This window comes from Marmota monax, unplaced genomic scaffold, assembly GCF_021218885.2.
Source record: "Marmota monax isolate L192 unplaced genomic scaffold, Marmota_monax_Labrador192_F-V1.1 WCK01_AAM20220418_F8-fsc00052, whole genome shotgun sequence".
NCBI lineage: Eukaryota > Metazoa > Chordata > Mammalia > Rodentia > Sciuridae > Marmota > Marmota monax.
Window position 1 is genome coordinate 2,968,190 of NW_026693473.1, and position 16,029 is coordinate 2,984,218.

The 16,029-nt window shown below is 35.5% G+C and overlaps 1 protein-coding gene across 3 annotated transcripts in view; it reads right to left on the bottom strand.

Annotated features, from left to right (window-relative positions):
* Nucleotides 1-8,421: 8,421 nt before the first annotated feature.
* Iqcb1 (IQ motif containing B1) overlaps nucleotides 8,422-16,029 on the bottom strand; it is a 49,345-nt gene continuing 41,737 nt past the window's right edge. For all 3 annotated transcript variants that reach the window (XM_046458024.2, XM_046458026.2, XM_046458027.1), the window contains 3 exons: nucleotides 15,746-15,877; nucleotides 9,769-9,925; nucleotides 8,422-8,997 (listed from right to left, as the gene is read on the bottom strand). In XM_046458024.2, the coding sequence (XP_046313980.1) occupies nucleotides 8,768-8,997; nucleotides 9,769-9,925; nucleotides 15,746-15,877 (519 nt within the window). In that variant the 3' untranslated portion in view covers nucleotides 8,422-8,767. The remainder of the gene's footprint in view (nucleotides 8,998-9,768; nucleotides 9,926-15,745; nucleotides 15,878-16,029) is intronic.

A 16,029-nucleotide genomic window follows, 5' to 3' on the forward strand; every position in this document is an offset into this window, starting at 1 on the left:
GAACTGATTAGCAAAACATGAGCTCAAAAAACAAAATAGAACTTCATGATGTGGGAAAGGGCAATAATAAAATAGATATTGAAAAAACCATCCTGGTTTCATTAGCCTCCAGGTGTGGAACCACTGTCACAGATGTAAGGATAGCCAAACTGGAGTTCTGGATATCAGCTGTTATGGATTTGAGCCAAATCATCTTCTTTTTGGTCTTTAGAAATCACTTTAGTTAATCTCTCTGGAATCCAAATCAGCTGCTGTTCTCCCTATGGAAACACACAAACAGACCCCCAACTCCAGACAATTACTGGGTCAGGACCTTTCCATTGTCCTGTTAGAATATCCTTCCAAAATACCTTGGGCTTATGTACATGTTTTGGGCACATATGCCTTTCCACAGCACTAAGCCCTGATGAATCCAAATTTAAAAAGTTTAGAGTAAAAAGGGTTATTTTAAGTTTATCTTTGGGGAATATATGCCCCTTCCCAATTCCCTTTTTTTGCTTTAATAAGTACATTTTAATAGTTTGATGAGCTCTTTCAACTATACCTTGTCCCTGTGGATTATATGGGATTCCTGTTATATGAGTAATGCAAAATTGAGCAAAATTATTTAAAAGAGGTAGAGGTATAGCCAGGGGCATTATCTGTTTTTAACTGTTTAGGAACGCCCACAGTGGCAAAATTTTGTAAGCAATGAGCTATAACATCTTTAGTTTTTTCTCCAGCATGAAGGGAGCCCATCAAAAATCCAGAAGAAGTATCAACTGTAACATGCAAATATTTTAATTTTCCAAATTCTGGCAAGTGTGTGACGTCCATCTGCCAAATATGGTTAGGTATCAGTCCTCTAGGATTGACTCCAAGATGAAACTTGTGGTAAAAAGGTCACACAATTTTGACATTGTTTTATTATTTGTCTAGCTTGTTCCTTAGCTATTTTAAAATGCTTTTGTAAAGTATTAGCATTGGCATGGAACTTTTTATGAAAATTTGTAGCTTCTTCTAGTGTAGAGAAAATATGTATGTCATGTGTTGTTTTATCTGCTAAATCATTGCCCAAACTAAGGGCTCCAGGCAATCCTGTATGTGCCCTGATATGTCCTATAAAGAATGGATCTTTTCTGTCCCAGATTAGATTTTGTATAGTGGAAAACAAAGAGAAAACAGTAGAGGAAGGGGAAATCCTACCAGCATCTTCCAGGGATATTATAGCATTAACTATATACTGACTATCGGAAAATAAATTAAATACAGAATCTTTAAACATCAAAAAAGTTTGTAATAATGCATTAAGCTCTACCTTTTGAGCTGATTGTTTGGGTACTAAAAATGTAAAAGTTTGATCAGGTGCTGCTGTACCATTATTTGACCCATCAGTGAATGTATTTGGAGCTTTCATGATAGGTGTTTTTCTTGTCATTTTTGGAAAAATTACAGGATGCGATGACCAAAAAGACAATAAAGGATTAGATGGTAAGTGGTTATCAAATGAAACATTAGATTTGCACATGATTATTGCCCAAGTATTTAACTCATTAGCTAACTCATCAATTTGATCATAGCTGGGGCCGCTGTGAGCCAATCAGCTGGAAGTTTGCTGGGGCCCCTTCGGCTGTGGCTCTCAACACATTTTAAATCAAGTAAAAGAAGAAGTCTCTCAAGTTAGTCAGACAGGAAAAGAAAGTTTAGAGAAGGAAGGGATTCCAGGAGAAAAATTACAACGGGAGATTTCTACTAACCCCTTTCTATCACCAGAGGGTATTCAACCAACAGCTCCACCTATGGAGACAACATAAGCTGGGTGGTCCCCAACCCCCATAGTTGATAGATGGGATCCTGAGACAGGACCTCAAAGATTAGCATGCCCTGTATTTGAGGAGGCAGGAGGGCAGCAAATTCACCATGCTTTAGATTTCAAAACAGTGAAGCAGCTGAAAGAGGCTGTGACAACTTATGGTCCTCAAGTGCCCTTCACTGTAAGTATGGTTGAATCCATTGCCAATTTGAATACGATGCCAGGAGATTGGGCTAGAATGTGCAGAGCTGCACTAAATGGAGGACAATTTTTGCTGTGGAAGGTTGCAATCAAGAATTTTGTATGGAAACAGCTAGGCGAAATGCAGCAGCTGGTTATCCTCAGAGAAATATAGAGATGTTGCTAGGAGAGGGACCTTATGAGGGTGAGCAACAACAAATTCAATACTATCCTGCCATTTACTCACAAATTGCTTCAGCTGCAGTTAAGGCATGGAAAACTTTACAAGGGCATGGAGATTTGCAAGGTCAATTATCTAAAGTAATACAAGGAAGTAATGAAACTTATGCGGAATTTGTAGATAGGCTTATACAAACAGCTACCAGAGTTTTTGGGGATGCAGAACAAGCAATGCCACTAATTAAACAGCTAGCCTGCGAACAAGCCAATAGATGGTGTAGGGAGGCCATTAGACCATGAAGAAATACAGATTTAAACACATATATTAAACTATGTAGAGACATTAATGAACAGGGGCAAGTCTTGGCAGCTGCAGTACAACAGGCATTAGAAGCCAGGCCAAAAACATGCTACAATTGTGGACAAACAGGACATTTTAGAAGGAGTTGCCCCATAGGAGGAGGGTTTAACAAAACTGGGTATCAAAGGGGTAGAATACCGGGTATTTGCCCACAATGCCATAGAGGGAGACATTGGGCTAATGAATGCCATTCTCAGACTACTGTAGAGGGTACTCCGTTATCAAAAAATGGACAAGGACCAGTTATTTACCCACGATATTGTGGAGGAAAAAATTGGAGTCCATTGCCAAAAAACAGACAGGGGGGCCCAATGCCCATGACCTGGTCAAACAACAATTAGTGGAGGGACATATACAATCCTCTGTATCTCCCCTTAATACTCCCATTTTTGTCATCAAAATGAAATCTGGTAAATGGAGATTATTGCAAGATTTAAGAGCTATTAATAACGAGATGGTTATCATGGGACCTGCTCAATTGGGGATTCCTCAATTGTCAGCTTTCTCAAAAACCTGGTATGTTTTAGTTATAGATGTTAAAGATTGTTTTTTTTCCATTCCAATTCATCCTGAGGATAGTCCACATTTTGCATTTACTGTCCCTGCGCTGAATCATAAAGGTCCTGATCAGAGATATGAATGGAAAGTACTCCCTCAAGGGATGGCTAACAGCCCAACTATATGTCAAATTTATGTTAACAAAGCAATCCAGCCACTTAGAAATCAAAATCCTGAACTACAAATATTTCACTATATGGATGATGTATTAGCACACAAAGATAAAAACACATTGTTAGAATGTTATGCCACACTTACAAATTTATTAAAATATTATAATCTAGAGATAGCAATAGATAAAATACAATTGAATTTTCTGATTAATTATTTAGGAGTTCTATTATCCTCGACCATGGTCCGTCCACCAAAAATTCAAATACGAGTAGATCAACTTAAAACACTTAACGACTTTCAAAAGTTGTTAGGAGACATAAATTGGATAAGGCCTTATCTAGGCATACCAACAGGAGAGTTGGGACCTTTATTTAATACCCTAAAAGATCCATCAGATCCAAATTCACCCCGCATGTTAACACCTGAAACAAGAGACATTATAACTCATTGAAACATATATGGAAAATATGCATTTGGATAGAATTGATATAAGTTTGCCTTTATTATTTATTGTACTACCAACAAAAAATATTCCTTCAGGAGTATTTTGGCAAGAAGGTCCATTATTATGGATACATTTATCTTATTCACCTAACACTATTTTTCACTAGGTATCCTGAGGCTGTAGGGCAATTAATACTCAAAGGAATAAAGGCAGCAAAGGGAGTGTTTGGAATTTCTGCCAAAATTATCACTCCATATACTATGGATCAAATTAACGAGTTAGCTAATGAGTTAAATAGTGGGGCAATAATCATGTGCAAATCTACTTGTTCATTTGATAATTACCTACCATCTAATCCTTTGTTGTCTTTTTGGTCTTCACATCCTGTAATTTTTCCAAAAATGACAAGAAAAACACCTATCATGAATGCTCCAAATATATTCACTGATGGGTCAAATAATGGTACAGCAGCAGTAATTACCCCTGATCAAGCTTTTACATTTTTAGTACCCGAACAATCAGCTCAAAAGGTAGAGCTTAATGCAGTATTACAAGTTTTTTTGATGTTTAAAGATTCTGTATTTAATTTATTTTCTGACAGTTTGTATATATGCTATAAATTCCCTTGAATATGCTGGTAGGATTTCCCTTTCCTCTACTGTTTTTTCTTTGCTTTCTGCTATACAAAGTTTAATCTGGGACAGAAAAGATCCATTCTTTATAGGACATATCAGGGCACATACAGGATTGCCTGGAGCCCTTAGTTTGGGCAATGATTTAGCAGATAAAACAACACATGACATACATATTTTTCTGTACTGGAAGCTAGAAATTTTCACAAACCCTTCCATGTTAATGCTAATACTTTATGAAAACGTTTTAAAATAACTAAGGAACAAGCTAGACATATAATAAAACAATGTCAAAATTGTGTGACTTTTATACCACAAGTCAGTCTTGGAATCAATCCTAGAGGACTGATACCTAATCATATCTGGCAAATGGACGTCACACACTAGCCAGAATTTGGAAAATTACAATATCTACATGTTACAGTTGATACTTCTTCCGGATATTTAATAGGCTCCCTTCATACCGGAGAAAAAACTAAAGATATTATATCTCACAGTTTAAAAAATTTTGCCACTGTGGGCGTTCCAAAACAGTTAAAAACAGATAATGGCCCTGGCTATACTTCTGCTTCTTTCAAGCAATTTTGCTCATCATTTGGCATTAGTCACATAACAGGAATCCCATATAATCCACAGGGACAAGGCATAGTTGAAAGAGCTCATCAAACTATTAAAATGTACTTATTAAAACAAAAAGAAGGAATTGGGAAGGGATATAAATCCCCCAAAGATAAACTTAACATAACCCTTTTTAGGTTAAACTTTTTAAATTTGGATTCATTAGGACTTAGTGCTGTAGAAAGGCACATGTGTCCAAAAAATGTACATAAGCCAAAGGTACTTTGGAAGGATATTCTAATTGGACAATGGAAAGGTCCTGACCCAGTAATTGTCGGGAGTCGGAGGTGTGTTTGTGTGTTTCCACAGGGAGAACAGCAGCCGATTTGGATTCCAGAGAGACTAACTAAAGCGATATCTACAGACCAAAAAGAAGATGATTTGGCTCAAAATCCATAACAGCTGATATCCAGAACCCCAGTTTAACTATTCTTATGTCTGCGGTAATGGTTTTCCTACACCTGGAGGCTAATGAGCACCATTAAGGCTTATTTCAAATGTAAAAAACCTTGAGGCTTACTTGTGGGAATACCTTCAAACTCATATGCAAGTTACAAAAAGAATTTTTCTATTTTATTTTTTGAGCTCATACAGACCTAGGTTAATGTTTTTCTGATCAGTTTTATTTTTTTTTAATCAACTGTGCAGTTTTTAAACATTGCAATGGAGATTTCCTCTGTGAAAAGCTACAAAGCCTTTACTGTTGTTATGTGTGCACACTTGTGTTACGTGTTGTATGTCTGTATGTGTGTATGTCCATATATTAGAAGCGCTCATGAAAAAATGGATCCAAGTATTTTTTATTCACATGATTTAAACAGTTTAATTTAAATTGGGTATTGTTTTAAAAAGTGAACAAATAAGGAGGTTAACAGATCTGTTTATTTACTTTCACCTTTCCTTTTCATTACATTTGATAATTCTGTTCAGGATAATGTAAATAGTTTCCAGTATTACTGAAAAACCAAATGAGACTTCGGAATTACAGCTGCCATCATCAAAACTGTTGCTGTTTCTGCTGCTGCTACTACAGCTTCTGCGATGGCTATCACACAATCTGTACAAACTGTTGCATTAATATTTACTTCAAGAAAAAATAGACATATTAATGGATTCCTCTGCTTTGGGCTGCTTGCGAACTTACCTGGACTGTATATCACTTATATGCATTATGAACTGATACAACAAATTGTAATTAGTACCAGGGTATCTTTGCTGACAGTGTCATCTGTGGTACAGTTTTTCCAGCGGTTTCTCACTTTTAGCAGTCAATGGCTTGATATCATGGCATTTTGTATCCTCCTCCCTTCTGCTTGTGTGATGGTCGTTATCCAAAAGAATGGCTGAGTGTGTTGGGCCGGTAGTCAAAGACGGGTAAGATCCAATTACAATGATACCAACCTAAGACAGGAGGCTGACGATTTGAGGTCAGACCATCCAATGATGGGTAAGGACCATATGTAGTATTGGACAACCTAAAACAGGCACGGTCCCTAAGCCACATACTTGTTGTTTAAATTAAACAAAAGGGGGAGATGATGAGGGCAACAACCAAGTTAAGATGGCGCCTGGCAGTATGCTAGGAGGAGTGGTTTGTGAGCCAAGGCCAGCGAGCCATTAAGATGATGAGGATTCCTTAATGACTGACTGCTGTGTCTAGATGATGTCAATTAAGTTAAGCTGTGTGTAATTAGTTGGGTATATGTACCTCTGCGGTCTGGCAGAGAAGTGGCTCCTGCTACCTTGGGTGCCCGCTAGTTTGAGTTCTCAGTTCCTGCTGAGATCACTCACAATAAAGTAGTTCCTGCTTCAACCTTCAAGTTGCTTGTCACCTCTCGGTTATTTTGCCCAGCCGGACTTAGGCAGCCCAGTCGGACTACGGCAGTGAAGTGTTTTTGTTTCTGCCTGGTCTTCAGCAATACTCTGATTGTCTTTAGGGTGCCTGTTTCTATCCCTCCCCAATTCTTTCTCACATGCAATGGAATTAGCCTGACTCTTGGAGGTAAGAAAGCTTGCTTTTCCTGCTCCAGCAGATTAAGACTTTTAAGAGAAAGGACTGGAGAAGTGGGTGGAGCTTTGAGAGCTGCTTTATGTTGTCCTGTAGCAGCCTTATGTTTGCCTGTGCCGCTAAGGAGGTTTCTTCAGGCTTCCTGCCTTGCCCTTAACCTTTCTTGTGAGCATTTGGTTCTAATTCTCTTTGTGGGAATCCTAGGTATTCTGAGTGGACATCCTAGCCCACATTGGCCTTTAGGAATTTGTTAAAATTTTAGTTGATTTCTTCTCACATAATCACCTGTTTTTCCTTCGCTCTATCAAAGATGAAATACCTTATTTCACAGCTGCTGAGTTCCATATTGGTTTACTTGGTTGGCTTGAGGCCTTAGCTATCTGATTGATGGGTTCAAGAAAATTTGTTGTAGATCATCTGGCATTTTTTTTAATTAAGGTGGGAGCAACATTTTCATTTAGCTTTCTACATTCTAATTAAAACCAGAATTCTCATCTGTTTTTTCTTTTTTTAAAAAAATATTTTTAGTTGAACACAATACTTTTATTTATTTATTTAGTATTTAATGTGAAGCTGAGGATCGAACCCAAGTTTCTCACAAGTGCTAGGCAAGTGCTCTATCACTGAGCTACAACCCCAGCCCTCATTTGTTTAGTCTTATAGGTGAATTATATACATTTTTTCCAACTATGAATATAAAGTACATTAGGATTTTGACTGGAATTTTACTAAAATGAATTTTGGGAAAATAGACATTATACATTTGGTCTTCCAATCTAGAAATTCTAGTATTTTCACTGATTTCCACAAAGAGAACCCTCTGGGTTCTTTATGATAGAGAGTCATGATTTGTTTCCTGTTTTAACTTAAATTCTGTATTGTGTTTTTTTAAAGAGAGAGAGAGAGAGAGAGAGAGAGAGAGAGAATTTTAATATTTATTTTTTTTAGTTTTTGGTGGACACAACATCTTTGTATGTGGTGCTGAGGATCGAACCCGGGCCGCACGCATACCAGGAGAGCGCGCTACTGCTTGAGCCACATCCCCAGCCCCTTAAATTCTGTATTGTTACAAACACAATCTGAGGTGACGTTGAGTATTAAAATATAATTAAAAGTAAATACATAAATCAGGGATTATTAAATTAGAGCCAAATAACTGAATACGTATCTAGGAATGCAATGAAAATTAGACATTATATTTAGCTCTGAGATTCCAAGGAGACAAAAGGGAAGCAGTAGTTATAGAGTTGTCATAATTTAATTAAAATAATGCAGTTGTATCTGGAGAAATTTTTTCTGCATAGACTCCAATTCCATGTTTATGTGTATATATAGTTCCTTTTAGAAGTAAGAAAACGGAAAATGAGTACAACCATTACTTTATAGAAGAGTGAAATGTCTTTCAATTGATCACTTATTTTCCTTACCTTTTAATAAAGGCCAAGAACATACATCTGGTGATGATGATGATAAAAACAATAATTCTAAATAACAACATAAAACCTGAAATAATCCTGACAAGTTTTTCAGAACAACTGTTGAACATATTTATTTAGAAAAAAAAACCATTTAATTGTAAAAGAGCAGAAACAAAAGACATTTCACATTTTAATCAACAATATAATGCCGTACTGAGTTTAGTTTCACAATGAAAGCCACACAAATACTATGTGGGACCACAGACAGGGGTGTAGAAAAAAGAAAAAGAGAATTGAAAAAGAGGTAGATGATAACTCTTTGCTTACTGTCTGTAAGTCTTGTTGGGAGAGAAACCTCTGGAAAATCACATTAGGATAGCTCTAGTCTAACAGCATATGCCAGAGGCAAAAGTAATATAATTTCCTGAAATATAAAATGTGTCAATTTTCATGGTAACTCCCTAGGGCGGTTTGGTTCCACCAATGAATAATGTTCCTAATTCTATACTAAGCTCATCCTTTGGAACATCAATCTCATCACCTGGTTCTTCTCCAAGCTTTTTCCACCAGGGTGCTTGTATGTGTTTCAGTGTAGTGAGATGGGCCTGCTTGGCCTTGGCTGCCACAGGCCTGGATCTACTTAGGAATAGCTCAGGTTCCTTCCCTTCTGCCTCCTTCAGACTTGGTGCCTCTGTAGTAAACAGAAAATAAACAGGTCAGTGGAAGCATCCTATGCCAAACAAGTAGGAACTTGAAACTACAGAGCTGGAACTCGGCTACAACACAGGAATTCTGAATCTGTTACTTTGGATGGTATATTAGTATCCAACAGCTGCTGCTATAGCTGGTAGAAACACTCACAGTCACTCACAGAAACTTTTGTGAAAGCACTTCATTATAAAATGATAAAATAACCAGGCCTAGTGGCGCATGCCTGTAATTTCAGCAGCTTGGAAGACTGAGGCAGGAGGATCTTGAGTTCAAAGCTAGCCTCAGCAAAAGCAAGGTACTAAGCAACTCAGTGAGACACTATCTCTAAATAAAATACAAAAAATGGCTGGGGATGTGGCTCAGTGGTTTAGTGTCCCTGAGTTCAATCTCCAGGACCAAAACATAAGTAAAATTAAAAAGAATGATAAAATTATTATCATCATCTTCAAAAATGACTAAAAGCTTCTGGGATTACATAGAATCTGGCTAGTAGGGTTCAGTATATTTGAAATTTATAACTTTGTCTGGGCTGACATATATGAATGTTAGTAAGGCTGAGAGAAGTCCACAAGAAGGAAGTTATAGAAGCTGCATCATTTGAAATCATTGTGTGCTGACAGGATCTAGAAATTTCCTGGGGATGGGAGTTTGATTAAAAGACCATTAACAATGGTTTTCTTGTGAAGATTTTGGATGCCACATTTCTTGCATAGGCTATTTCTTTTATGAAACAAAAATGGAAGGCACATACTCATTAACTGTTCAATATTGGTGCTGATCTGAGCCATAAGAGCTTCTCTGTGCTGCTGAGCTCTTTCTTCCAGGGTCCTACCCATAAAGTAGTGCTGTAGTTGTTCTTGAGCCTGGGCATGGAGCTCCCTGCTGGCCACACCTGATATCTGAGAACCCTGGAAAAACAAGAGAGAAAAACTTGTCACAAGAAGGACATTTAACTGTGTTTTGCTCAGTGACTAAGAGTTCTAGAATACTTAGCTGTATGTATCTCATGAATGACTCCTGTTACTTTACTTGTGTAAGTACTAATGATTTCAAAACAGACTTAGATAAAAATGCAGGTGGGAAAATTTCTTTTTGGTGTAATACCATGTATCACTTCTGCAGACAATGTGGTATTATGGGTGAAGAGATAAGATTGAGAGATCGTAGTGAAATTTACGAAGGGTTTGGTAAAGACACTGTCTGAGGACAATTCTTTTAGTTCTGGACCCCATTTGAAATACAATCTTACTTCGGACTCATTCCTACTCCCAAACTTAGATATCTAAGTTATGTTATAACTGCTTCTGGTTTCACAGAATGAGCGACACAAATCAGCTATAAGGTCATATTCCTTTGGTTAGTCAGCTAATTTAAGGGAAACTTAAATGATTAGTTTGGATAAGGAGGAAATAATCTTAGCTTTAGAGCTGATAAAGTTTCTGACACCATAGCTTTTTCACCACAGCTTTCTCTGTAAGCCTGTTCTAGTCAATACCTTACTTTTCAGCCACAGAATCTTAAGCAAATAAAAGTATGGCCAAAGCAGCACTTTGTTTTAAAAGACAGGGGGAGTACGCACCAGAATTAGTCATCCCTCCAAATCAACTACAAATTTGATTTAACCAACTACAATAATGAAGTATTAGGAAAACATGACATTTTTAGTGAGGAAATTTTTTTTTGATCATCTATTTCCTGAATAATATAGCATAACAACAATTTATTTAGCATTTACATTGTATTAGGTAATATAAACAGTCTAGAGATGATTTAAAGTATATAGAAGATGTGTATAGGTTACATGGGAAAAATACTATGCCAATTAAGCATCTGAGAATTTTGATATCCATGAGGGTCCTACAAGCAATACCCTCACAGATACATATAGGTTATGAGCAGGTGTGGAGGGGTAGGTAGGTAGATATCAAAAACCTAAATGTAAGAGCTAAAACTGTAAAACTTGGAAAAAATATAAGGGAAGCATCACAATATAGGTTTTGGCAATGATTTCTTGCACCAAACGTCTAGGCAACAACAATTAAAAAACAGGACTTCATTAAAATGCAGAACTTTTGTATATCAGGACAAAGTAAAAGGGTGGCTCACAGAATGGCATAAAATAATTGCAAATCATATATCTGATAACTTAAAAATGGGCAGATGTTTCTGTAAAGATATACAAATAGTCAATAAACACATGAAAAGATACTCAAAATCATTAGTCATTAAAGAAATGCAAATCTAAATCATAATGAGATAAAACTTCACACCTATTATCTGTTATAAAAACAGAGCAAATGCTGGCAAGATTGAGGAGAGACTGGAACCCTATGTACTATCGTACTATCGTTTAATGGATAAACAAAAAGTCTTATAAACATACCATGGAATACTATTCAGACTTATAAGCTATAACATGAATTAACCTTGAAGATATTATACAAAGTGAAATACATCAGGCACAGATGGATACATTATGAAGGCAGTCCTATGTGGTACTTACAGGAGAGTAGTCAAACTCATAGAGAGAAAATGGTTTTAAATGATGGTTCAGAAGCTGGGTGGAGAGGGAAGGGAGTTCATGTTTAATGGATACAGTTTGAGTTCAGTTATCTAAGATGAAAACCATTTTGAAGATGAATAGTGACGATGATTATACAACAATATAAATGTTCTTAAAGACTTTATATTAAGATATGATTAAAATTGTGTTTTGCAGATTTTTACATTTAAAACAAATTTTAAAAATTTAAAAATATAGAATAATGAGGCTATGCATCAAATTTACTAAATTAGAATTTGGGGAGTGGTGCATGTGGCTTGAGTATGTAATTTTTATAAAGTTAATTAAATTTGTAAATTATTAAAACTGTTAAAAGCAAATCAGCCTACTCTATAGAGCTCAAGAACCTATGATATATTTGGTGGAAAGGAAAAATGCTTCTCTCTCCTTTCATTCTCTCTCTGCTCACAGAGAAGAAGCGTCAGTTGTGCTTCTGTACCTCTCTGCAATTAGGTTCTGTTATTTGGCTAAAGAAGGAGTTGTTAATACGATTGACCAGAACCTAAGAGATTGGTCATATTTTTAAATTTCCCCCGCCCTCAGTACTGGGGGTTAAACCCAAAGCCTCACACATGCTCTACCACTTAGCTATATTCCCAGACCTTCTTAAAATTGTATTTTGATAGCGTCTTACTTAGTTATCTAGGCTGACCTTGAACTTATAATCCTCCTGTCTCTGCCTCCTGAATAGCTGGGAATACAGGCATGAACCGCTGTGTCTGGCTCATTGGTCATATTTTATTAATAGCCAGTCTGATTATGCTTTAAAAGCTCAGAACCCTTAATCCCAACTTAAAAAAAAAAAAAAAAAACAGCATTTAGGTCACATTTTTTGTTTTTAAAATATGCAGCTTTACTGCAGTAAAAATGACATATAATCACTAGCAAATACTGAAAGGGTACAATTTATTAAGCGTTGACAGATGTTATGTATATGAAGCCATCACCATGATGATAATAAATATTTATCACCACTAAATATCCTTGATATTCCCTTACCCACACCCTTCCCATCTTCCCATATCACACAACCATGGACTTACTTTCTGTTAACTGTAGTTTATATTTTTAAAATTTATATAAGTGGAAATCACATAGCATGCATTTTAACTTGTCTGGCCTCTTTCACTTTTTAAAATTGTTTTAATGACTAATGACGCATCTTTTGTTACCTGTGTATTTTCTTTGGATGAAATTTCTGTTTGAATTTTGTCTAATTTAGAAAATTGGTCATATACTTTCTTATTGTTGAGTTTTTTTTTTAAAGGGAGTATCTTGCTCCAAACATTTATTTTATTTGTTTTTATGTGGTTTTGAGGATTAAACCCAGTGCCTCTACTACTGAGCTACAACCCTAGCCCTTATTGTTGAGTTCTGAAAGTTCTTTCACTATTCTGGATTAAAGGACCTTTTCTATATTCTGGATATGCTTGGCAAAAATGTTCTCCCAATCTGTCCTCTTTTTTAATTCTCTTAAGTGTCTTCTGAAGAGCAGAAGTTTTAAGTTTTTACATACTCAATTTATCATTTTTTTTTTCCTTTTTGCTTCTGGTATTGTATTTAAGAAATCTCTGCCTAACTTAAGGTCACAATTTTTCTCCAAGAAATTTTATGTTCTGCATTCAAGTTTTTTATTCATTTTGAGTTAAATTTTGTAAATGATATGATGTGTGGATCCAAGTTCAATTTTTTAAGATATATAATTGCTTCAGTGTCTCTACTGCATTAACTTTGGAAGAATGAAAAAGTAAAGAAACAACTGGCTATATATATGAGTTTATTTCTAGATTAGATTCTCTAACTTCTAGTTCCTGGAGACTATGATTTAATTTTCTGCTTCTATCAAGTTAACTATTCTAACTCAGATAAATGAAACGTTCCTTTTGTGTCTGGATTATTTCACTTAGCATTTCTTAAAGGTTTATTCATGTTGGTGTCATGTAGTTTGAAACTGTCATTAGGTACATAAACATTTAGAAATTTTAAATTTTCTCTTCATTAAAAATAGCCCTACACCATTATACTTTGCTATATCTTTTTATATTTTCATATTTAAAATATGTTTCTATACTCAGGCTTTACTTTTTAATTTAATCTGAAAATACTTGTGTTTTAATTGGTGGACCATTTACATTTATTGTAATATGGTCATTATTAAGTCTATCATTTTGATATTTTTTATTTGTCCCATCACTTTCTTTAATGCTTCCTTTTTTTCTGCCCGCTAATAAAGTATGTTTTATTTATTTATTTATTTTTTGGGTGCTAGGGATTGGACCCAGGGCCTTCTGCATGCAAAGCAAGCACTCCACCAACTGAGCTATATCCCTAGCCTTTATGATTCATTTTAATTTCCTTTATAGGCTAATTAGCTTAACTCTTTTGCTGTTTAATTTTAGTGGTTGATTTAGTTTTCTTTTTGGTGGTGCTGGGGATTAAACTCAGGGTCTTTTGCATGTGAGGCAAGCACTCTACCAACTGAGCTATAGATTGATTTAGGATTCAGAGTACACCTCTTTAATTTCTCAATCACCTTTGAGTGATGCATACAACTTTATATATATAAAAGCCTTTCACCCTTATATATCTATTTCTCCCCTCCTTGATTTTATGCATTTTTATTTTTAGACCTTATAGATACTACTAAAAATTACCATAATTTTTGTTCAAAACAAAGGCCTTATCATAGGGTTATTAGGTTTGTTTTCACCCTTTCAAAGAGGTCTGAGCAGAATTATGTAAAAAAAAAATCCTTGGGCCAACAAAAAATGTTATTTGGTATATAAAATATTCGTTGCTCCCATCCTACAAGTCCTTCTTCTTCAGCTTCCTGTAAAAAGGGCTATGACACCAATATTTACCTGAAGCAAAACCACATGTATATCAACCAAAAAAAAAAAAAGCCAGCAAACTAAAGCTAATATCCTTTGAAAATAAATTTTACTGAAGCATAACCACACCTATTGATTTATGTATATTCTTTGGCTGCTTTAATGCTACTACAGCAGAGATAAATAGCTACCATACAGGCTAAATGGCCCGAAAATATTTGCCATGTGGTACACATTATAAGAGTCAGTTATTTTTTATTAAAAATTTATATAATAAATATTAAAGCCTCTATAAGCAGGAGGCCTTAGTTATATCACTGGACTAAACCCTGCTATCTAAATTAGTTTTTATCATTTCTATGTTCCAGTGGTTATCAAATTCATACTTAGTCACTAACACATTTGTACTCTGCTTCCTATTTGTATATATATTTTTGAGGGGCTGGGAGCTTCAGAAGAATGAAAGGGTAAATGACAGAAATACTTAAATATCATATCAAACCTCTAACATTAGTTACCTAGAATCTTTAGGTTTTAGAAGTATATGTTTATGTGTGTGGGAAGGAGGAGTGAGAAAGGCAAGGAGGGAGGGAGGGAGACTAGTTGACTATTCTAGTGAACTAAAACACAATGATATCATAATCAACAAAATTAATGTGAACAGTGCCAAGAGATACTATGAGTGGTTGGTTCAGATGAGAGAAATAAGAATTCTGATTGATTAAAATGTATAAATTGTCAATTTTCTCTGTAAAATTCAAGAAGCATATTAGTATGAGAGAAAGAGAGAAGAGAATGGTAGAAGCAAATAACACTTGATTTGCAGTACTGTGTTCACTGAAAGTCAAAGATATGGATCTTTCTGTTGGGGAAAAAAGTGTTAGCAGTATTATAATAATAAAATCATAAAAGGTAGATAGTTAAATGCTATATCTTATCAGCTCCTTAAGGTTCATTAACAGTCTAGCAAATTTTTCATGTTTGTTTGAGCACATATATATAGGAATGAATACTGACAGCTACATATACTATTATTGTTTTGGAAGATGCAACATAGCTAAAGTTTTATTGTAGTATTGTAAAAAAAATGACATAGTCTTGTTAGTATGATAAAAGATATAACTGATTTGAAGCAAAGTACATTTTGCCACTAAGTATACCTCTATGGCCATATCACTATAAATAATGTCTACAAATCCATTAACACTATGGTAAAGTCAATGAATCATCTTATTTCAACAATAATGTTCACAATCATAAAACCCTGCTTTACTGGTAGATACCATGCAATGGAATAGTGTAATATGGATATTATGGCATAGAAGCCTACATACTGAATGTCTTCTGATATAATCATCCACTTGTTGCTTCAGTTCAACTCTGCGTGCATCAGTGAGTTCCTGGAGTCTTTGCCAAGGAGCAAGTTGTTTCTTTCTCTTACGGCACTTTGCTAGGAATTTAAGGACCTGAGGAGAAAAAAACGTTTGTTATTTTTCTTTTTTTTTTCTCCCCTAATAGTATCTTCTCCCTACATTGTAGAGTAATAACACCAATGTAACAATGGTAACTCTAAGTGTATATGAGGAGGGGGACAGGACTATGACCGAGTAAGGAAGGA